At 39.3% G+C, this 25,332-nt stretch overlaps 1 protein-coding gene across 1 annotated transcript; it reads left to right on the top strand.

The window, feature by feature from the left end:
• Nucleotides 1–5,225: 5,225 nt before the first annotated feature.
• On the top strand, nucleotides 5,226–24,068 carry LOC133623124 (TBC1 domain family member 10A-like). The gene is made up of 10 exons (XM_061986142.1): nucleotides 5,226–5,457; nucleotides 5,699–5,923; nucleotides 12,854–12,953; nucleotides 14,956–15,063; nucleotides 15,339–15,445; nucleotides 15,538–15,652; nucleotides 16,270–16,335; nucleotides 16,708–16,897; nucleotides 20,297–20,451; nucleotides 22,258–24,068. Exons 2-10 carry the CDS (start codon nucleotides 5,742–5,744, stop codon nucleotides 22,726–22,728), a joined length of 1,494 nt encoding a protein of 497 aa, XP_061842126.1. The 5' UTR covers nucleotides 5,226–5,457; nucleotides 5,699–5,741; the 3' UTR covers nucleotides 22,729–24,068.
• Nucleotides 24,069–25,332: the final 1,264 nt, after the last annotated feature.

Consider the following 25,332-nt stretch of genomic DNA (forward strand, 5'->3'; position numbering starts at 1 on the left):
GAACGGCATATTTCAAAACTTTGTCCACCTATAAGCCGCCCCGTGTTATAAGCCGCATCTAACTGCGCTAAAGGAATGTCAAAAAAACAGTCAGATAGGTCAGTCAAACTTTAATAATATATTAAAAACCAGCGTGATGTGGGCGTGCATGGAGTCGTATATCAACATGGACGGAGCTGCGTGAAAAAAGCCACCCGGCCTCTTCGCGTAAACTTACCTTAACCACTCGCTCATCTTTTCTTCATCCATCCATCCCTTCGAGTTAGCTTTTATGATGACGCCGGCTGGAAAGATCTCTTTTGGCAAGGTCTTCCTTTTGAATATCACCATGGGTGGAAGTTTCTGGCCATTAGCATGGCAAGCTAGAACCACAGTGAAGGATGACTTCTCATTCCCTGTGGTGCGAATATTCACCGTACGTGCTCCCGTTGTATCCACAGTGCGGTTCACAGGAATATCAAAAGTCAGTGGAACCTCGTCCATGTTGATAATGTTCTCTGGCCGGATCTTTTTTTCAGCTATCTTGTTTTTACAATATGCACGGAAAGTAGCCAGCTTTTCTTGAAAGTCTTTAGGCAGTTGCTGTGAAATAGTAGTCCGTGTGCGGATGAAGAGATTGCGTCTTTTCATGAACCGGAAACCTGTCGCTTAGTAGGAGCCATTTTGTGGTCTTTACAGATGTAAACACACAAAGGAAATGAAACGTAATATCCGCGCGCTTCTTCTTCTTCTTCTACGCGGGCGGGTTGTTGCTTACAGTAGAAGAAGAAGCGCTTCCTGTTCTATGGGGGCGGGTGCTTACCTTGGCGGTTGCTTGCGTAGAAGAAGAAGCACTTCCTCTTCTACGGGGAAAAAAGATGGCGGCTGTTTACGTAGTTGCGAGACCGAAACTTTATGAAAATGAATCTTAATATTAATCCATATATAAAGCGCACCGGGTTATAAGCCGCACTGTCAGCTTTTGAGTAAATTTGTGGTTTTTAGGTGCGGCTAATAGTGCGGAAAATACGGTAATATGTTTTTTTGCAATTTTAATTTTGACAGTACCACATAAGATAGATTTTGATTGCGGATGTGGGTTTATTGATTTTTAAATGCGCCAGAAAATAACCTGTTATGTCATCAGCGGTCACTCGAAGCAAGTATGACGATCCTCCTGGTAGGGGTGTATCCCTTTAAGGAGGTTGCCTGTGCGTGACTTTGTTTAACGTGGGGAGACTGGTGCACAGACGGTCACCACACGATCCTTGACAGATCCGGGTCAGGGTCCAGTGGCATGGAGTCCAAGACGACTGGGGACCCTTTTCTGCTGCAGCCTTCATCCGCCATCCCAGTCGTTGTGACGCTCCATAGGGGTTAGCAATCATCATCCGTCTGTTCCACCGTTTAGGTCTTGGGCTGTTATTTCCCCATAACTAGGCCCACACGAATGTGGGGGTGTCTTCTTCCGCCATCACAGCCGTTGTGGTAGTTATTACATCTACCGTCTTCCGCCTGCTCCGCCGTTGAGGTCTTCACCGTATCCCTGGCTAGGGGGCAGTCAGGTACTAGGCCTTTGCCAAGGGCCACCTGGAGTAACAGTAGTAAAGGGGTTAACCTCCTAGTGCCCCAAGACCCCATAGAGGAGCCTCCACTGCCGGATGCACTTTGACATCATGCCCAGGACACCTGTTATGTACACTTGATGTGATTGAATACCCAGTAGTGCGTAAATGTGTTTCTGTATAGTATTTCTCCAGCAATGGTCATGTGGAGCTCAAGTTTGCGGATGACACTACCCTCATCGGGCTCATCTCGGATGGCGATGAGTCCGCCTACAGGAGAGAGGTGGACCGGCTGGTGTCCTGGTGCAGCCTCAACAACCTGGAGCTGAATCATGGACTTCAGGAAAGTCACAGCCCCACCATCCCCCCTCACCCTGATTGACTCTCATCTCCGTCTCCATTGTGGACACCTTTCGTTTCTTGGGCACCACCATCACCCAGGACCTCAAGTGGGAGCCGACCATCCGCTCCCTCATCAAGAAGGCCCAGCAGAGGATGTACTTCCTGCAGCAGCAGAGGAAACTTAAGGCGCCGACCGAGATGCTGGTGCAGTTTTACTCAGCCATCATAGAGTCCATCCTCACCTCCTCCATCACCGCGTGGTTCCCCGGCGCCACAGTCCAAGATAAGCATCGACTGCAGCGCGTCGTACGTGCTGCTGAGAAGGTGAATGGCTGCAAGCTCCCATCCCTCCAGGACCTGTTCTCCTCCAGGACCAGGAGGCGTGTGGGTTGGATCACAGCTGACTCTTCTCACCCTGGACACAAACTATTCTCCCCTCTCCCCTCAGGCAGGAGACTACGGGCCATCCAGACCCACACCTCCCGCCACCTGAACAGTTTTTTTCCCATCGGCCATCAGGCATATGAACAATAACAAGATCTGATAGCTCAGTTACAGCTCTTTTTATTACCTATTATGTGTTATATGTGTTTTATGTTGCACGATTGCACCAAGAAAAATTCCTAATTTGTGAACCCGTTCTCAAACAATGGCAATAAAAAAAACTATTCTGATTCTGGTGACATAAATGATAGTATTCTGAGAGGTAATTATTGAAGTCGGACGTCAATGAAGGGCTAGGTGGGAAACGCACGGCTTGCCAGTAGTGTTGGGACTAACGCGTTACAAAGTAACGCCGTTACTTTCGGCAGTATATACTAATCTAACATGTTATTTTTTATATTCAGTAACTCAGTTACCGTTACTACATGATGCGTGACTGCGTTATTTTACGTTATTTTTTATGTAGTATCGGCTAGAAACTGAGAAGATCTGAGTTTGGTTTATTGGAGAGCTGTGTGTGTGTGGGAGGGGGCGTGTCTGTGTTTACATCATGGTGGAGCCAGAAGTCGAATGGAGATATTCTCACTTCTTTTGTCGACCACAAAGAAAAGAACATTTTAGCTAAATGTAAGTTGTGTCTTCGATCAAATATCCCATCCTCGCAATTCAAATCTGCTGAAACAGCTACAAAAGCAACATGCTTCGATGAAGCTAGTAAAGAGAGACACACTTCACCTCCACCTCCAACAGCGGCTGGATTTTAACGAGGCACTGAAGGTACACACACACTGTCACTCTGTGGTTTATTGGAGAGCTGTGTGTGTGTGTGTGTGGGAGGGGGCGTGTCAGTGTTTACATCATGGTGGAGCCAGAAGTCGAATGGAGATATTCTCACTACTTTTCTTTTGTCGACCACAAAGAAAAGAACATTTTAGTTAAATATAAGTTGTGTCTTGGATCAAAGATCCCATCCTAGCAATTCAAATCTGCTGAAACAGCTACAAAAGCAACATGCTTTGATGACGCTAGTAAAGAGAGACACACTTCACCTCCACCTCCAACAGCGGCTGGATTTTAACGAGGCACTGCGCACTGAAGGTACACACACAGTCAATTCTCTTACATACTCTTTCATTCTAGACTTCTAGAGTGTTTGATTATCACATCACTCTAAATGTATAGACTATATAGTTCACAAACCTAAATAGGGATGCTAGTGGGCCAGGCCAATATTTCCTTATCTCTAAACTAAAACTGAGGAAAAGTGTAGTGCAGTGACGTGCGGTGAGGTTGATGGCTGGTGAGGCACTGACTTCATCACAGTCAGATTTACAAACATATGAACCCTAAAGAGTATCTTATTCACCATTTGATTGGCAGCAGTTAACGGGTTATGTTTAAAAGCTCATACCAGCATTCTTCCCTGCTTGGCACTCAGCATCAAGGGTTGGAATTGGGGGTTAAATCACCAAAAATGATTCCCGAGCGCGGCGCTGCTGCTGCCCACTGCTCCCCTCACCTCCCAGGGGGTGAACAAGGGGATGGGTCAAATGCAGAGGACACATTTCACCACACCTAGTGTGTGTGTGTGACAATCATTGGTACTTTAACTTAACTTTTAACTTTACACATACAAACTGTAGCACACAAAAAAGCACATTTAATAAAAAAACGTTATTATGGTCTTACCTTTACTTATAAATGTGCCGCTGTTGTGCTGGATTAATGAACCCCTGATGGGAGTGTTATATCAACTAAAGCCCTCACTTAAACTTTCCACGTGCAAGATTGAATCTATTTAAAAAAGTGTAACCGAGGGTTTATAAATGTCGCCTATACTGTATGAAACTACAAAATAACAAACACGGAGGCTCCAGTTTACACGAGGACCACTTTATTTACCTTCTTTCAAAAACTTCCGCTCCACTCCAACGTGTCAAAATTCCGCTCTTAGCGCCTTCAAAATAAGAGCTCAAGGCATATACTTTATTACAGCGCATAACAGGAACTTAACATCACAAAGAGGAAAGCCCATAAAAATAGGTTACAAAAGTTATTTAATAAGAAGCCAAAAAGGGCAAAAACAATAATGTTTGTGTTGGAAGAGTTGTGAATTATGTACAACTGCAGTCTGCAGGTGTACCTAATGTTGTGGCCCTGCAGTCATTCACAACTCCTCCAACACCAACATTATTGTTTTTGCACTTTTTGGCTTCTTATGAAATAACTTTTTTAAATAGATTCAATCTTGCACGTGGAAAGTTTAAGTGTGGGCTTTAGTTGATATAACACTCCCGTCAGGGGTTGCCGTGCATTCTACGGCGGGGGTGCAGGAGGCGAGCCTCAGCCAGTGCGTCTTTTGCAGCCGTTTTATGATCGCTCAGCACAAGAAATACGTTACACACATACAGTTGTTGACAAAATACACTGTACATTATATACCTCAGCTAACTAAACTATGGAAATGTATAATATAGTTCATATAGCAATACGGTCTCACTGCACAGCAGACCAGCAGTTAGCCGAGTCCGTCCATGTTGAGGCACTGAGTGACGTGCCTCAACTGGCTGCTGTTCACCGCACCGTCTCTTCTCAGTATTTGAACGGCAAATGTGAAAATTCAGTGATTTTTAATAAAAATAATCTAAAACTGGTGAAGTTAAATGGAAAATAACTTTATAGTATAATCACTGGATACATTTAACAATTTAATATATATTTTTTTCTTTTTACATTTTAAGTAAGCGAGTTAGTAACTCAGTTACTTTTTAAATAAAGTAACTAGTAATTGTAACTAGTTACTGGTTTTCAGTAACTAACCCAACACTGCTTGCCAGTGATGTTTTCCCATACACAAATGGTAGTAACCAGAGTGGCCACTAGGGGCATCACCAACCATTCCAATCCCGGACTGGCGGACTGCAATCACAGCACGGTCGGACGAGGACTGCTGGCCGAAGCAGAATTTACTGTGGAATGACAGGACGTGGAGCTCAGCCATCACTCTTTAAAGTTGACACATTAAACGGTCTGGTCACTTAATTTCTGGAAATGAATCCCAACATATCGTTAATGGACGGTGGAGCCCACGGAGAAATACTCGAAGTTGGACTTCCAAGGTGTTAACGTAAGTTTGCATTAGCATCCAAGCTAAGTAGCTAGCACTCCATTTGCGGTTGAAGTTACGTTAAAATCGACTTGATAGCATTTTTAATAGCCGTCGGTTGTATTGTTTAAATGTGTGGTAGCGTGACGCTCATTAATAGTTTATTAGGGGAACGTTTCATTCACATGTAGAAACAATGGCGTCGGTGATGTTTGAGCCGATATGTGCTTAAGGAGCAGTTTTTAACTTCGCTTGTCAACAGACTCGCTGACGTTAGCGAACGCCGCTAGCCCGTCGAAGCTAGCATGGCTAACCCGGAGAACGGTCGTCGCTCGGCGGATACGAGGAGCATCAGGACCGTCAGCAGCAGCCACATCGACGACGAGAGCTCACTGGGCTCCGACTCCGAGATCAACGGCTTCACCAGCGAGAGACAAACCGATAAATATGGATTTATTGGTGGAGCGCAACAGTACACGGAGGCTTCGTAAGTTTGGATTTTTAATTTTTCACTTAACAGTCATGTGCTTTGGAGACTAATGTCAAGTTTGCGCTAACCTAGTAAAAAAAAAAGTGTGTTTTTAAAACATCATAAATAACCGCAGTGTAGGGAAATATGAGTTACTACAATATGGGTGTGCTAGTCTGCGTGGCACAATGCGGTTATTATACTGTTTGTCTTACTCCAACATAGAATTTAAGCTAGTTCGCTGTCAAGTTTTAACTCATTCTTAATTGAAATTGCGAAGTTTGTTTTTAGAAATAGACGGAGTAGACCAGTGGTTCTTAACCTTGTTGGAGGTACCGAAACCCCACCAGTTTCATATGCGCATTCACCGAACCCTTCTTTAGTGAAAAATAAAATGTTTTTTTTTTTCAAATTCAAGACAAAGTTATATGTTTTTGGTAACACTTCAGTATGGGGAACATATTCTAAGTAACAAAGACTTAATTTAGAGTTTTTTGGACACTAGGGGGAACATATTCTAAGTAAAAAAGACTTAATTTAGAGTTTTTTGGACACTAGAGGAACATATTCTAAGTAACAAAGACTTAATTTAGAGTTTTTTGGACACTAGGGCAGGGGTCGGCAACCCAAAATGTCGAAAGAGCCATTTTGGACCAAAAATACAAAAACAAATCTGTCTGCAGGAGCCGCAAAAAATTAAAAGCCATATTACATACAGATAGTGTCTCATGAGATATAAATTGAATTAAGAGGACTTAAAGGAAACTAAATGAGCTCAAATATACCTACAAATGAGGCATAATAATGCAATATGTACATATAGCTAGCCTAAATAGCATGTTAGCATCGATTAGCTTGCAGTGACCAAATATGTGATTAGCACTCCACACAAGTCAATAACATCAACAAAACTCACCCTTGTGTATTCACACACAACGTTAAAAGTTTGGTGGACAAAATGAGACAGAAAAAGAAGTGGCATAAAACACGTCCTAGAAAGTCGGAGAAAGTTATATATGTAAACTGACTATGGTGAGTTCAAGGACCGCCAAAATTAGTAGGACAAAAAGCGCTCGCCAAACACTCGAATCAGTGAAGCATGTTTAATAAACAGTGTGCTTTATAACAATTAGGGAGGTTTGTGTCATGTTTGTCCTCCTACAGAAACCATATTAAAACAAAACAATTTTTTTCCCGTCATCTTTTTCCATTTTTTAAACATTTTTAAAAAAGCTCCAGAGAGCCACTAGGGCCGCGCTAAAGAGCCGCGGGTTGCCGACCCCCGCACTAGGGGAACAAATTCTAAGTAACAAATACTTAATTTAGAGTTTTTTTGGACACTAGGGGAACATATTCTAAGTAACAAAGACTTAATTTAGAGTTTTTTGGACACTAGGGGAACATATTCTAAGTAACAAAGACTTAATTTAGAGTTTTTTGGACACAAGGGGAACATATTCTAAGTAACAAAGACTTAATTTATAGTTTTTTGGACACTAGGGGAACATATTCTAAGTAACAAAGACTTAATTTAGTGTTTTTTGGACACTAGGGGAACGTATTCTAAGTAACAAAGACTTAATTTAGAGTTTTTTGGACACTAGGGAACATATTCTAAGTAACAAAGACTTAATTTAGAGTTATTTGGACACGAGGGGAACATATTCTAAGTAACAAAGATTTAATTTAGAGTTTTTTTGGACACTAGGGGAACATATTCTAAGTAACAAAGACTTAATTTAGAGTTTTTTGGACACCAGGGGAACATATTCTAAGTAACAAAGACTTAATTTAGAGTTTTTTTGGACACTAGGTGAACATATTCTAAGTAACAAAGACTTAATTTAGAGTTTTTTGGACACTAGGGGAACGTATTCTAAGTAACAAAGACTTAATTTAGAGTTTTTTGGACACTAGGGGAACATATTCTAAGTAAAAAAAATACTTAATTTAGAGTTTTTTGGACACTAGGGGAACATATTCTAAGTAACAAAGACTTAATTTAGAGTTTTTGGACACTAGGGGAACGTATTCTAAGTAACAAAGACTTAATTTGGAGTTCTTTGGACACTAAGGGAACGTATTCTAAGTAACAAAGACTTAATTTAGAGTTTTTTTGGACACTAGGGGAACATATTCTAAGTAACAAAGACTTAATTTGGTGTTTTTTGGACACTAGGGGAACGTATACTAAGTAACAAAGACTTAATTTAGAGTTTTTTGGACACTAGGGGAATATATTCTAAGTAACAAAGACTTAATTTAGAGTTTTTTGGACACTAGGGGAACGTATTCTAAGTAACAAAGACTTAATTTAGAGTTTTTTTGGACACAAGAGGAACATATTCTAAGTAACAAAGACTTAATTTAGAGTTTTTTGGACACTAGGGGAACACATTCTAAGTAACAAAGACTTTATTTAGAGTTTTTTGGACACTAGGGGAACATATTCTAAGTAACAACGACTTTAGAGTTACCGTATTTGGTTAGGGCCAGGGTTAGAGGGTTAGGGTTATAGTAAGGCCATGCCAAATAAAGCATTAATAAGTACTTAATAATGACTAGTTAAGAGCCAATATGTTACTAATTTGCATGTTAATAAGCAACTAATTAATGGTGAATATGTTCCCCATACTAAAGTGTTATCATGTTTTTTTTACTGGTGCACAAAATGCACCGTGCACGAACATCACCTTGTTCAAAGAACAAAACCAACACAGTGCATAAACTCTGCAAATCAGTGTGACTTCTGCTGTTGCCGTATCCGTAATACGCCGATGGAGAGAAGTTTCTATTTACATGAGTCGGGTGTGTTTTGACCTCCGCCGAACCCCTAGGGTTCGATCGAACCCAGGTTAAGAACCACTGGAGTAGACATTGAAAGGGTAAAAGAAACAAGATTTTTGGGAGTATTAATAGATGATCAAATGACCTGGAAATCTCATATACAAAACATACAACAAAAGGTGGCAAAAAACATTTCAATAATGAATAAAGCAAAATACGTCCTGGGCCAAAAAGCACTTCATATTCTCTACTGCTCGCTAGTGTTACCATATCTGAGTTATTGTGTAGAAATATGGGGAAATAACTACAAAGGTGCGCTACATTCGCTAACCGTGTTACAAAAAAGATCAGTTAGAATAATACATAATGTTGGTTGTAGAGAACATACAAACCCTTTATTTATTGAGTCAGAAATATTAAAGTTCGGTGATTTGGTAAAATTGCAAATAGCTAAAATGATGTACAAAGCAAACTATAACCTGCTACCAAAGAATGTACAACAATTCTTCTCAACTAAAGAGGAGAAATATAACTATAGAGGAAAAAAATAATTTAAATCATGTATATGCACGTACAACACTTAGAACCTTTAGCATATCAGTATGTGGAATTAAATTATGGAATGGATTAAGTAAAGAAGTTAAACAATGTACTGATATGATCCAGTTTAAGAGGTTATTCAAAATAATAGTGCTTACAAAGTACAAAGAAGAAGAATTATGAGAAATACTTTCAACCTTATTGAAAATAAGATATTCTTCATCTCAGTATGTTAATAATGACTGAATTAATTAATTACATATTACAAAACTGTTGTGTATACTAATTCACAGATGTTATTTTATTATATAAAAAGGTCAGTAAATGAATCTATATATTTGTAAACGCTCTGAAGTGGGAAAGGGGTAGGATTAAATAAGCTTTGCTTCTTCCTACTCCTTTTCGGACATTATGTAAAGTGAAATGATATGAAACTGTGTGATGTATGATACTGTAAGTGTGTTCATGTTCGAAATAAACTAAAGAAAGAAAGAAAGAAAGAGAATAAATATTTTTGTTCAATGATAACAGCTTCTTCCCTCAGGCCGTAAGACTCTCGAACGCATCATAATAATCCCCTCAATTCCCCCCAAAAATGGATTAACTCGCTGGAATATAAAGACAATATAACATACATCCATAAACCTGGATGCATATGCAAAAGTGCAATATATTTATCTGTACAGTAATCTATTTATTTATATCTGCACATTATTGCTTTTTTATCCTGCACTACCATGAGCTAATGCAGCAAAATGTTGTTCTTACCTGTACTGTAAAGTTCAAATTTGAATGACAATAAAAAGGAAGTCTAAGTCTAAAGTGGCTGTAAAAGCAAGAAATGTAAATGTACAGGGACAATATTCTGCCCTTTTCGGCCACCGTAGTAAACATTCCTAACACAGAAATACCTCCAAAACACCATAAAACAAATGCAGCAGGTTTAATAGTGCAAATGAAAAATACTGCAATTACATAAATGCTGAATAGTCACGTAAAATGCAAAATAAAATACTGTCAATGCGAATAATGGATATTTCTCAAACCACGCGTAAACGTTTTTGTGTGTCTGTATGCGGAATAAAACTATGGAACAAACTGGACTTACAGCACAAGCAATGCCAAACTATTAATCAATTTAAACTAATATACAAACATCGGGTCTGGTTCAAATATAGAGATGAGGGTCTTTAATTTGACCTGCTTTTGTACTCTGTCTCAAAGTGTTAACATGTGCTCAATGTTTCCTTACCATTATTGCTATGTTGTCTATTACCATTATTGCTATGTTGTCTATTACCATTATTGCTATGTTGTCTATTACCATTGTTGGTATGTTCATTCTTCCTACATTGTTGATACAAATGATTGTTACAGTGTAATAATTATTGTTACCTGTGGTAATGCCACCATGATACAACATTTGTATTATAATCCTTAAACAAAGTAATAGTGAAACCCAATATGTTAATCACTGAATTAAGAATTGGAGGAGGGATTAAATAGGTTATCTTCTTCCCACTCCATTTCAGGCAAAACTGGACCATCATGCTTACATATTGTACATTACCTTTTGCATAATATTAATTTATATTATTACGTGTTGTCTACCTTGTACTTTTTTTTTTATTTCATTGCCTGAAATAAATGAAAAATTAAATGAAGAAAACCCAAACAAACCCTACCAAAACAGCTGCATGAGAGAAATCGCTGCAAGTTCACGAACAAAACAAGTTTGTCAGGCTACCAGGAGAGCCAAGCCTGACGGTTGTCTGCTTTGATACATATTCGTTATAATGAGAACAATAGATGCGTAAACCAGTCGCTATTTAATTTTGTAAAATGGTACGTCCAAGTCATTAACAAAGATAGGGAGAAAATTTATTTTTTCATTCTGCCTCTCAGGAAGGTCAAACTTTTCCTTTTGTTCTTTGAACTTTCAGCATTTCTTGCATGCAGTTGTTAATGGTGTGTGGGTGTGGGTGTGTGTGTGTTGGGCTATTGCAGCATCTTTCTTTATTTTTTTTCTTTATTTCTTTATTTTTTATTCCATAGCAGGGATATTTAACTAAATTGTTTTTGGGGCCACATTTCCAGAAAGCTAAGAACCGGGGGTCCAGACTCCTCTCTTTACTATGTCTTATTTTGTATATTCCTGAGAACCAGCGTCCTCTACTGTAAACATTAGATTTTAGTTTATTTATTCTGTCGGAGTTACAGGAGCGCTTTGCTGTTTTTTTTTTTAAGATTCTGCAAAAAAGCTAGTCAAAAAGCATCTCTATGACAACACAAGTTTTTTTTTAACAATCTGCTGCAAAAATGTGAGTCTCACACAAGTGGTTTAGACTCAACTTGTGGGCTATCACTTGAATAGCACAAATGACAAGAGGACCTAAAATAGAACTTTGAGGAACACTACTCGTAATAATAAATAAGTTGAACAAGTAACTACTGACTACATCTGAAGTAAACAAGCTAAAGCAACACCTTAGTTACGTGATATATGTAACTGCCAAGAAGGAGAGGACTTAAAGGGGTGCCTTGAGGAATATCTGTTATGTAACTCACAAGTTTGGACCCCAGTGTTGTACTGTATGTTTACTAGCAAGGTTAAAATGTCAATGCAATTATCTGCCAATTTGTTTACAGTGCTCCAAGTTTTTCTATACAACAGAAGCACTCTTGTGTTTTTAGGAATTTGCTGCAAAAATATGTGTCCCTTAAGTTTTGAACTGAACTCGGGGGGCCAGTATGGTGTCATTCCCGGGCCGGATTTGATCCCTGGCTGCCAGTTGAATAGCCCTGGGCTAGAGGATTTATGGGATTGCACTGCAGTATTTTTAATTTTCCCATTGCGTCTGTTTAATAATGTTTTGGGGTTTTGCAGCATTTGTTTGTTTCCCCCCGTCAACCACGTACTTGACAACCTACAGTAGGTTGTATGAAGAAGCTCCCCTTTGTTTTAAAATAGTCTTGATCCCAAATCAAGGATTAACAGCGTTCTCTGAAAACTGTCCATTACAGAAACATTATTTTTCCTGATCCACATGTTCCAATATCTTTTGTAAATAAAAGGGAGTCACCTAAAAATAGCCCACCTTTGAAGTGATACAAACCTTCAATTACCGTACATGCTTTTGGTGATGAGATAATTGCATAGTTGAACAGCATAAGACTTCACTGGTAATGTTATGTTAGAGTTGTCTTCATTTTCTTTTTCTGTCGAAGCGTTTTATGTGGTACGGTACTCTATTTTGGTGTGGGAGACTGTAAATATATGAGTTACAGAAAGACACTAAAACTATAAGTTGAAGCAAAGTTTATTCTATTCTTTATTTACATTACTATATTTAATTGTATTCTTTAAACAAGTCTTTGGATGTTAAATTGCCCACACATGAGCAATGACCACAAAACCAGCTGCTAAAAAATGACACCATCACGAGCCACCCTAAATACAAAGCTTTTGATTTTAACAGACTTCTCTGAAGGTTTATGCTTCACAACTGACAATTACCTAATGCTTACTTCAAACCTTTTTATAGTTCTGTTTGTTGAACCAAATAACTTGTGTTTACGTAGCGTGAACTCATCTATCCTCTCTTTTCATGTGTGCCTTAGAGCTTTGGATGTGCCTCCAGCAGTGCTGAGGCAAAGGGAAGTGAAGTGGCTGGATATGCTCAATCATTGGGACAAGTGGATGATCAAGAGATACAACAAGGTCAGGCCTGTGTGTTAACTATATAACAGTAATAACACAATATGTCATGTGGCTTCCACGGGTTCAACATTGAGATATGACTGCTTCTGCACAGCTGTTATCTTCAACACCATCATCTCCAGTCCTTTTTGCGCAATAATTGATTTTATTGCAAAAGCTAGACCTTCTTTTGTCATTGCTCTCAACAACCTATTCAGTCCATATTTCAGTATTTATATGTAAGGTATTGTGTATACTTGAAGGATACTGCATTTTTTTCATTTCCTTTTACCGGTAGTATTGTTTTCTAGAACAGGTTCACATATTGTGTATTTTATACCCGTACTATAAATTTAAAGGCAGACTAACCATACCTGTTTAAGTTGTTACTATAGTTAGGTTTAGAAAATACCTACCAAATTTTCCTGACTATAGAGCGCACCGGGATATACCTGTAAGCAGCACCCACTAAAATTCACAGCAAAATATTTTTTCCATATATTAGCCGCCCCTGACTGTAAGCCGCAGATATATACGTTGTGAACTGAGTTATTTACACAGAAATATTCTGTAAATGTTTATTTACATACCTCAATTGTTTCCAAACGGAGCTTGTAACACGGCAGCAAAACGGCTGATCAAGTAAAACAGAAGTCAGCATCATGAACCCACTAGCTGCGGAAGCCAGCTCTCCAATCAGCTAAATAGACTCTTTCCACGGTGACATCTTGTTTAGTTTACTAAGAAATATATGAAACCGAAACAATACAAAAAGAATGCCATTTTAAGGTAATAATACTAACACAGACAATTGTAAACTTGTCAGCATAGTAGCTAGTACTAACAACGCTAGCGTCAGACACATTACATTACAATAGCACGTACAAATATGAATGAAAACACTCCTACTGACATCACACATGGGACGGTTTTGTAAGTAGTAACAGTTTTAGTTATATTGTAAAACTTACAAATGCTGGTTGTAGTTATGAATACAGAATCCATAGGAGTAGAACGCTATTGAAGGCTGGAATATTTAACGGCACTCTACTTTCGGTTGAAAGCACCAGATGGAAGAACACCGCAGCAACTGCATTGAGCATATTAGGTCAAAAGATGACGCCATAGCACAAACAAATAAAACACCTCTTTGTATTTGCTTGTTTTTAAAAAAAACTATTTTTATTATGGCGGTCGGCGAAGACAAATCCATAAATTAGTCACGTGTCTTATAAGCCGCAAGGTCCAAAGTGTAGGAAAAAAGTAATGGCTTATAGTCCTGAATCTATGGTACTTCAAGAAAATTCTTGTCTTCAGTAAAAGCAGTACCAAAAGTAACAAACATTTACATAAAATATTACCGAAAGTATGTGCAGTACAGTTGTAATTATTGCTTTCTTCCACTTGCGTATTGGAATGCATGAGAAAATATGAGACACTAAACAATTTATCACAGAGCTGCAACTTTATCTCATTTCCTTTACAGCATTGCAGGATTGACCTATGCGTTCTTCTTCACAATACACACCATGTGACAAAAAATACACAGTGTCATATTCTGGGTGGGGCTCAAGTGATGTAATATGACTGGTATGACAACAGGCTGGTCAAACATTGTGCGTGTAGATAATATTTACCCTGAGCATAGACAAAAGCGGATTGAGCTGAACAATGGGTTAATTTGCTTATTGTGTAGATAATACAGATGGTACACCTGCTCACATGCCACCGATATCAGGAAGTACACATTACAATTGTGTTCTCCTTTTTGAAGCTACGTGCACGTGTTGGCAGTACACTGATAACAGTGTTACAACTTCCACCATTCTGTCACGTCAACACTTAATTGTGCACACTGCACAGTAAAAGGAAAATATTGCATTCGCTACATTTCTTATATTGCACTTTTTTACGTTTTCATTTCTGCTGAGTAAAAATACACTTTCCTTTTTAACACCCATTGCTTAGACTTTTCTCCTGTGTTTTGCTTCATTTTGTGACTTTGTTCTCCTATTCGGTCCAGGTGAGGCTTCGTTCCCAAAAAGGAATCCCTCCTTCCCTGCGAGGCCGTGCATGGCTCTACCTTTCAGGGGGAAAGGTCAAAAAAGAGCAGAATCAAGGAAAGTTTCAGGTCAGAAGCGTTCCTCTTTCACTTCCTACTCGCTTATGATATGGATCATTTCAGGTTTCAGTTTCATTTGAAAGGGTCACAGAAACTGTTGTACTACGGTTCCGTGTTAAGTGCACTGAAGCAGGTGGTCGTTCTGCATTTGAAAATGTTGTAAAGTCTCTGTGAGAAGGAGGCTCTACAGTAGAACGTGTTCATCAGGCAAAATATTGCAATTTTTCCTGGCAAGCCTCATTTTGGAAAAAGTTTTATAGCCACTTTCATGTGTTCCTCTCTAGGAGTTGGATAGCCAGCCAGGGGATCCAAAATGGCTTGATGTGATTGAAAAAGACCTGCATCGACAGTTTCCATTCCACGAGATGTTTGTGTCACGAGGAGGACACGGGTAAAACAGAAGTTAAATGACCCCCAAAACAGGTGTGTTTATATATATAAATGTGTATATGAGTCTAAATACTGTTGTGTATCCGTGCACAGGCAGAAGGACCTTTTCCGTGTTCTAAAGGCCTACACTTTATACAGACCAGAGGAGGGATACTGTCAGGCGCAGGCTCCCATTGCTGCTGTGTTACTCATGCACATGCCTGCCGAGGTACCGTACATCACTCCCACATTTCACTCCCTAACACTTGCACTCATCATTTTATATGAATGTGCTGGCAGTGTCTCTTTTTTTTAATATTGCACTGCTCTATTTTGATATGACAGTGATACAGTTCAAACTCAAGAGCAGAAGCAAATGATGTCATCGGCATACAAAATCACTTTGCTTTGGAAGCGCCAGTAGTCGAAGTCAAACCTTAGTGTTTCTAATCTCTTTTCTTGACTTCTGGACATAACAAACACTGGTAACCTAGGAGACCGTTTTGCCGTTTCCCAGTTGTCGCCCCAACACTTTACATATTGTGGCTATATATTTGTTCTACATACTGTACGCTTTATCATACTGAAAAATAGGCTTTCTGAATGAATTAACCACCCATAAAATGACTTAATCACATGCACAATGTAAAAAAATATGTATTCAGAACGTATGTTTAAAATTATGCCCTTCCATGTTCACTTCGCACCATGACAAGGGCTAACTATAACTACCAATAAGAAGCTTATTGTTAAATTAATATCCCCCTGGCATACAAGATGGAATGAAGTCATCAATATGAATACAGGCATTGATTAAACCAAAACATCACTGTCTGTTTCCCACAGGATGCCTTCTGGGGGCTGGTGCAAATTTGTGAGAAGTACCTTCCTGGTTACTACAGCCCGGGCCTGGTGAGAAACGAGGAATATTCTAGTGTCTAGTACAAGCACAAACTACATATAAGTATGACACATAGAACACAATGGCGTAACAGTAATGTGGTTATAACGAGAGGTTTTGGGTGATTAATCCTACCTTGCGTTTTCTCATAAACTGTCATTGTTGTCCTTTGACATTATTCATCTCGAGTGGAAACAAGATGTACTCCTAATAGTGAGGATGTTATGTAATCTCCACTGTCATGCTAAAGCCTGCAGCAATATGATGTGTTTGGACTGGTTTTTAACAGTTGAACGTCCATGTGCTGATCTGGTTTCAGGCAGGACAAATCCCAGTATGTTTGGTTCCCCTGTTAATGCCTCTCATGTCTGTATCTCTCCTAGGAAGCAATACAGTTGGATGGAGAGATCCTATATGCTCTGCTCAGACGCGTCTCCCCACTTGCCTACCGGCATCTGGAGAAACACAAGATCGACCCCATCCTCTACATGACTGAATGGTTTATGTGTGCCTTCTCCAGAACGCTGCCATGGGCCTCAGTGCTGCGTGTCTGGGACATGTTCCTCTGTGACGGTAATGCTTGAATTTACGACGTGAATCCAAATGATGATGTTCAAACGTTACCTACAGATTTGTTGGTTATGTATAAGTAAGTTCATAGGCAATCAATGAGCCTGTGTGCACATATTATGCACATGTAGAGCAAGTACACTGCAGTGGTACCTCCGCTTACCAGTTTAATTGGTTCAGTGACACAAGATACTTGTACCTCAAGTCACTGTTCCCCATTGAAATTAATTAAAATCAATGTAGTAGGTGCTTGTACCCCCAGGCCTCCCAGAAAAAAAAAGCACAATTTTAATAATAATAGATTTTATTTGTAAAAAAAAAAAAAGCACTTTACATTGAGTAAACAACCTCAAAGTGCTACAGTGTATTAAAAAAAAAAAAAAAGATAATAAAAAATAAAAATACAAATAAAAACTAGAACAGCCAAATAGCTAAAACTAGTATGCATATATCTAAAAAAATACTTTTTTAAAAAGAAGGGCTTTTTAAGCCTTTTTTGAAAGCATCCACAGTCTGTGGTGCTCTCAGGTGGTCAGGGAGAGCGTTCCACAGACTGGTAGCGGCGGAGCAGAAAGCCCGGTCTCCCATTGTTCTTAACTTTGTCCCCGGAGGTTGGAGGAGGTTAGCCTGTCCGGAGGGGAGGTGTCGTATGGAGGATTTGGGGGTGAGTAGTTCTTTGAGGTAGAGGGGGGCATTTCCATGGAGGCACTTTTGGGTTAGTAAGGAGACTTTGTATTCAATCCTAAGTGGAACAGGAAGCCAGTGAAGGGATTTGAGAGTTGGTGTGATATGGTCATATTTCCGCACTCTCATCATACTTATTTTAACATGTAACGTGGCTTTTTAAAAAGAAAAATACACTTTTAGGAAGGAAATATTGTATAAAAACAATAAAATACAGCATCGTTGACACAACTACATAGATTTTACAAAGAAATGTAAAAATAATTTACATTTACCTTGGAAAGCGGACTTCTACAGTATTTCCTGCAAACTGCTTCTCCGTCAAACACACCATCAGCAGCTTCCCCATTATTTTATGCCCTCCGTTTGGATATTATTTTTCACCCGCAGCTGATGTTCGTGACTTGTTTTGCTTCAGACTTGTTATGCTTTGCCAAGTGGGCTACACGCATATGACACACACTTGGTAATGTTTTTAATTAAATTAATATCATCGCACTCTCCTCCACACACACTTTTTTGTTCCTATGGTTGGAAAAACTAAGTTATGTCTTACTAGCTATTAGCCTATATTAGCGAGTAAGACACCGAATGTTTTGCTTGTATCTTCACTGTTCACCTCACCAACTAGTGGGGGGAAGCTTTGAACCCAAATTAATTTTTTCACGTAACATATAGCATGACAATAACCGATACACAGCTTGCACACCAAAATAATCTTGAGCTGGAGACCTGACCACTGTATATATTAGTGATGTGTCGTTCGCAAAGGATGCCGCCCTTCTAAGCGACTGTTTTGACGAAAACTGGCTGTTGGGGTCTATTTTTCTCCCCATCTGTGTTTCTGTTGAAGCTGAACATGATTGGTCAAAATGTATGGTGCTGTGTGTGTCAACTCTGAGGGGAAGGGTTACACACAGCACAGCCATGAGCACACAAACAATAGGGGGGGTTACTACACATTAGGGTTGTACGATATACCGGTACTCATAAAGTACCGCGATACTAATTAATAGAAATCGGTACTATACTACCTTTGAAAAATACCGACACCGTTCTTTCATTAAAATTCCGCTGTGCGGTGTTGATTACAGAGCTAAGGCGCAGGATGTTGTGTGCCGAAAAGCACACACAAAGTGCTTACAAGCAATAACATCCTGGAGAGGAAGTATGGCAAAAAACTGCAATTCTACTGTTTAATAAAGGGGGGTGTGTGAAGCGCAATATGGAGGTATTTGGTCTTCAAAATTAACAATAAAGGTGACACTTTAAACAAGTGCTGCAAGTGTTGCTTTAAAACACGCCTTGCGAAACGTGGCGATTAGTATTACCACCGTTGCTTCAAACTTAGGTAAACAATTAATAAGCATTCACATCTGCACAAGGAGTTATAAAGAGTGACAGGTGATAATGTAGTTGTTAGACCTGTCCTGCTGTTCGGCCCCAGTGCAGGCCGTAGTTGTGGAGCACAGAGCAGACGTTCCTTCCAGGGTCGATGTTTTCGTCGGGTGTAGCACCCTTCACTTTACCCGGCAATGGGTCTGCTAAGCTCTGCTTTCAGGTCAGAATGACGAGGTCGCCGATATGTGACAATCTGGTGGCTTTATTATTAGTTTTGCAGGACACAACCAGACCCGTTCATCCTTCTACTGCGCAGTGCATGCGCTCCTTCTCTCTCTCTTCACTCGCCCACTCACTCACTGACGTCACTCAGCCAACAAGTTGCCATTCTCGTAAACACACATACGCTACTCTCATAAGTTAACCAGGTCCCTTGTTGTGCACATGTAGATACGTAGACACGCACACAGCTGCTTGTATTGATGCCAAATATTAGCGGAGTTAAAACTGCCCAGTTAGCGTCAACTAATTCAAGTGAAATGTCTGAATTTTGTAACAAATTCCTACAATTTGTGTTTTATCTTTAACAATGTGTGTTTTTGCCTGCTACATGTCTTATCTGTGTACTTGTATCCATAGTTTTGTTTTTAGTATACTTACTAATAATCATATTTTTCTTAAAGCACAGACCAGGAGTGACAACCACAAATCATGAAGCATTTAATATAATGTCAATAAAGTTTTTTATTTTATTCTAACCTAATCCTTGATTATGGCAGACTATAATTAATATATAATAGTAAATTGTTCTTTGAGTGCAACAAGAAAAGGCCAATAAGTTTAATGCCTTTTAATTTATATTTTAGTGCAATAGGAAACATACTGATTAACGTGGAGTTTAAAAACTTATTCGGGTTTTACCATTTAGTGGTCAATTGTACGGAATATGTACTGTACCGTGCAATCTACTAATAAAAGTTTCAATCAATGAATCAAACTGTATGTTTATTCTCTTGTAAGATTTTCTGTTAATACAAAAAGCCAATATTGAAATTTTTCGTAGTTCCCTTTATTTGGAAAAGTATGGTAAAGTATCGATACACATTTTGTTACCGGTACCAAATGATTGGTATCGGTACAACCTTACTACACATATGTTGGTAATTATACAATTAAAGCAACAAAAAATCCTAAGAAAACATTTTGGCAGCCAAAATTCACATAACTAGTATATATCAGCCGGTGATTATTACACAATGTTTTTATTCGTACTTCTGCATTTCATAAAAAATGTAGGAAAAAAAAATACTATAGATTTCATGTCCTACAAAATAGGTTGAATTGGTTCCACACTAAAAGCACTTGTTTCTCCTGCAGGTGTGAAAATAATCTTCCGAGTGGGTTTAGTGCTACTAAAGTGCATGCTGGGTAGTCGTGAGAAGCTGAAGGCCTGCCAGGGCCAGTATGAAACCATGGAGCTTCTCCGCGCCATAGAACCTCGATACATGCAGGAGGGCTTCCTTGTCCGGGAGGTAAGTGCAGCAATATGGAGCATGCTATAGCTATAATATAAAAACTGACATTTCACAGGGTACAATATAACAGTAAAAAATAAAACCCAAAAAAAGAAGTGGAAAACAGAACAAATGCAGTCTAAAAATGCACACAGAAAGCAGGAATACAATATTATAATGTGATGGATATGTCATTGAATGTAAAAATTTTAAAGAGTTATGTTTTACTGGTTAGCATGACCACTAGCTGACATGCAAAGGGTCAGATAAATAGTTTAATAAATCAGCAGTCTTTGAACGACTCATCCACAGATAAGCGTGCATGAAATGTTTTGATACACAACTTAGATCTCCATTGCTTTGTGTATGTTGACATATGAACTTGAAACTATTACACCAAAATGCAGTGCTGGTTTATTTGTAGCAGTAAAAAATGACTTAAGAATACATTGTAAATTCTTAAAATATTTTTTCGGCTTTATTATTTTATAATAATCCTTAACCTTTCACAGTGGGAATCTTTAGTATAGTTGCTGGTTATTTGCTGTGTAGATACTCTGGCTAGTAGTGCAACCAAGAATCCAGTGAGAAGTAGCGTAAGCAGGGCAGGAACTTTATCTGCAACGGACTCGTCGTTTTCTCATCAAAACTAGGTCACACACTTCTGCCCTTCACAATAAGAGCACACACGCGTCACATTCTGTCCAATTGCACTAGTGTTACCATATCTGAGTTTTCCTGCAGAAATATGGGGAAACAACTACAAATGTGCGCTTCATTCACTAACTGTGTTATAAAAAAAGATAAATTATAATAATACATAATGTTGGATATAGAGAACATACAAACTCTTTATTTATTAAATCACAATTATTGAAATTCAACGATTTGGTGCATTTGCAAAATAGCTAAAATGATGTATAAAGCAAACAACAACCTGCTACCCAATAATGTACAACAATTCTTCTCAACAAGAGGAGAAATATAACCTTAGAGGAAAATCTAATTTAAAACATTTGTATGCACGTACAACACTTAAAACCTTTAGTATATCAGTATGTGGAATTAAATTATGGAACAGATTGACTAAAGAAATCCAACGAAGCACCTATATGATTCAGTTTAAGAGACTGTTCAAACTACAAGTGTTCACAAACTACACAGAACAAGAATTATGATGAACATCTTGAACCCTTTTTTTTCTCTTTTTTTTATTGAGACAAAGATTATTTATGTATTTAATATTTGAATGCTTACTATGATACATTATTTATTATTTATTTGTTCACTGTTCTGTTACAGAGAACAAGGAAAATGGATAAAATTGCTTAGGTATGAAAAGGGGTAGGATTAATTAAGCTCAGCTTCTTCCTACTCCTTTTCGGACATGCTGTAATGAAACAACTGGAATTGTGTGATGCATGTTCGAAATAAACTGAAACTGAACTGAACTGAATATGATTTATGAGCTCTGTAAATGCCATGTAGTGCCACCTGCAGGGCAGAAGTCCACATGCTATTCTGAATCTGTCGTACTGAAGTCATGGACTGTAGAGAGTTAGTGGTGTTCACATCCAGAATTGCTCGGCCGGTCTTTATATTGCTGTTGTGAGCGTCCAGCCTTATATAATAAGCAGTCTATGCGACTTGACCAACGGTGACCCTGCCAGAGGCCTTTGGCATTCACTGATTAAGTTACAAAGTTGAACACAAAGGCCAGACATGGAAAGAACTTACTGTGTTTCCTGTGAAGGGCTGCTCTGTGCCTTAGAAAATGGTCTCAATGACTCATTTGTGTGTGAATGACGCGTGTCTTCCTGACAGATCCTGGAAGTGCCAATTACAGCACGAGACGTGGAAAGGGAGCATCACACCCAGCTCAAGCGCTGGAAGAAGAACCACGGAGAGCTCAGTTTCAAGTCACCTCCCAGGATGCACGGTGCCCGTCTCATCATGTTGGCTGACCCGCCGAGGCGCCAGGACCTGCAGCAGCACCCCACCATCTTAGTGCAGGAAGTGGAGCTCAGCCAGCAACTAAAGAAGGGCAAGGAGCAGAAAAACAAGAAGAAAAGTGTGAAGTCCCAGCTCCACGAGGAGATTCCAAACCCCTACCCTCTTCCCAGTGCGGCGCCGCCGCCGCCCGCTTATGCACCAGCCCCACCTCCAGTTCTAAACAAGCCCTCAGAGACTGAAAGTAAACCACTTCATCCGGAGCACACACCTTGTGCAGAAGAGACTCCTCTTCAACAATCTACACAAAGCCTTAACAGCACAGAGCAAGATACATACCTGTAGCTCTGAAGTTGTGTGTTTGAATGTGTGTGGAAGAAAGCACCAGCATCCTTCAGCCAACCTGTCATGGATAAGTGTTGGACGTCCTAGCGCAGCATTTTATTGTGGGATGGTGTTCAACTCCCGTGTAAGATACTCTTTATTTCCTCCAAACATCTCCACATCGTGTCCTCATGGTCACGGACTTCCTGGGAGACTCGCACAATTTCTTTTGGGTGTTGGGGAACCAAAAAGTGCCAAAACTAATGTATGTTTTATGTCCACGCAGATCCAACACTATATTTGAAAGTTTACCACAGATGTGAGTTTTCCAACCACTTTCAATAGTGAGTAGTGTTTATGAAGGGTTTTCATCACTAGGGGGCAAGCTGGCAGTTGCCTTTCCTTCTACATTCCCTGTTGGTGGAGTTTACCACATTTAATTTGGGAGATTATATTTCTGAGAGTGTCGTTTTTGTTTTTAATCTTCACTTTAAACACTTTATCATTTCAGTTTTATATTGTCTTACATTTACATTCAAATCTGTTACTGATCTTTTCCGTTATTTATTCCGTATTCTCTTAGCACACAAGCCTTGCTGATGCACAAATTGCCCCCCCCCCCCCGCCCCTCCAATTATCACTTGGTATTTAAAGTGATCCTCTTCAACACCACAGTCACTGTGCCACATTGTGCAGCTTTGAAGAAGCACAGATCAGCAACAAGAACACTGCATAAACAGTGCAAGTGCAATGCCAAATGCTAGTCAGTATAACTATTGGCTTTGTGCGTGCATTTCCTGTCAGAACTTGCTCATTTTTATAATGGTGCTGACCTAACTTTTGGGATTGTTTGGAAATTCTCCACTTGGAGCATTTTGACCTTTTTTTTTTTAAATTTAAATTTTATTTTATTTTTATAAATCTTGCTGAAAGTTCTAAACCAGATCAAGCTGTTCAAGGCTTATTCAATTTCTACAATATATATATATATATATATATTTTCTACTTTGGTTGGGTATATTTCATTATTCACTCATTTCCACTCTCTTTTTCCCATTTGCCTTATGTTCTATTAACTAAACATTTGTGATGACATATTTTATTTCAGGGTTTAATGCAAACCAATCAGAATTTTTTACATTGTATCAATTTATGACACTAGGAAAAAAAACATTGATGTCACCAAGTAGGCAACAATCATATGTACTATAAATAGATCTCTTTGTGGAAAATAATCCTAAATATTTTATATTTAGCTTCTTTAGGATTATAAAAGGTATAAATGACAACCAAGACGCACTTTGGAGAATCACAATGTTGGGTTTTTCTCAAATAAAATGTTTAAAGCAATTTTAAAACAACCTGTCATCAGTGGTGTATTCTTTTAATCTATATTTTTTAAATATCTTGTCTAATATCTGTTTTTTACTAAATAGTTTTTAAATATTTTAAGAAATATATATGTTTAATATATATATAATGTGTGTGTATATATATATATAATATATACTATTGCCAAAAGTATTTGACCACCTGCCTTGACTCACATATGAACTTGAGTGCCATCCCATTCCTAACCCATAGGGTTCAAGATGATGTCGGTCCACCTTTTGCAGCTATTACAGCTTCAACTCTTCTGGAAAGGCTGTCCACAAGGTTGCGGAGTGTGTTTATAGGAATTTTCGACCATTCTTCCAAAAGTGCATTGGTGAGGTCACACACTGATGTTGGTCGACAAGGCCTGGCTCTCAGTCTCCATTCTAATTCATCCCAAAGGTGTTCTATCGGGTTCAGGTCAGGACTCTGTGCAAGCCAGTCAAGGTCATCCACACCAGACTCTGTCATCCATGTCTTTATGGACCTCGATTTGTGCACTGGTGCACAGTCATGTTGGAAGAGGAAGGGGCCCGCTCTAAACTGTTCCCACAAGATTGGAAGCATGGAATTGTCCAAAATGTTTTGGTATCCTGGAGTATTGAAAGTTCCTTTCCCTGGAACTAAGGGGCAAAGACCAACTCCTGAAAAACAACCCCATAATTCCTCTTCCACCAAATTTCACACTCGGCACAACGCAGTCTGAAATGTAGCGTTCTCCTGGCAACTTCCAAACCCAGACTCGTCCATCAGATTGCCAGATGGAAAAGTGTGATTCATCACTCCAGAGAAGGCTGCTCTAGAGTCCAGGGGCGATGTGCTTTACACCACTGCATCTGACACTTTGCATTGGACTTGGTGATGTATGGCTTAGAAAAGCTGCTCGGCTATGGAAAAACATTCCATGAAGCTCTCTGCGTACTGTACGTGGGCTAATTGGAAGGTCACATGAAATCTGGAGCTCTGTAGCAACTGACTGTGCAGAAAGTCGGTGACCTCTTTGCACTATGCGCTTCAGCATCCGCTGACCCCTCTCTGTCAGTTTACATGGCCTACCACTTCGTGGCTGAGTTGCTGTTGTTCCCAAACGCGTCCATTTTCTTATAATAAAGCCGACAGTTGACTTTGGAATATTTAGGAGCGAGGACATTTCCCCACTGGATTTGTTGCACAGGTGGCATCCTATGACAGTTCCACGCTGGAAATCACTGAGTTCTTGAGAGCGGCCCATTTTTTCACAAATGTTTGTAG

This window comes from Nerophis lumbriciformis, linkage group LG12 (assembly GCF_033978685.3).
Source record: "Nerophis lumbriciformis linkage group LG12, RoL_Nlum_v2.1, whole genome shotgun sequence".
NCBI classification, from domain to species: domain Eukaryota; kingdom Metazoa; phylum Chordata; class Actinopteri; order Syngnathiformes; family Syngnathidae; genus Nerophis; species Nerophis lumbriciformis.

What these genes read in the sequence shown, in the direction of transcription:
- LOC133623124 (XM_061986142.1), top strand. Translation starts at nt 5,742, where the DNA reads ATGGCTAACCCGGAGAACGGTCGTCGCTCGGCGGATACGAGGAGCATC. An exon ending in TCATGCACATGCCTGCCGAG is followed by an intron (nt 15,653 to 16,269) that starts GTACCGTACATC and finishes TGTTTCCCACAG; the next exon opens with GATGCCTTCTGGGGGCTGGT. An exon ending in AGGGCTTCCTTGTCCGGGAG is followed by an intron (nt 20,452 to 22,257) that starts GTAAGTGCAGCA and finishes TCTTCCTGACAG; the next exon opens with ATCCTGGAAGTGCCAATTAC.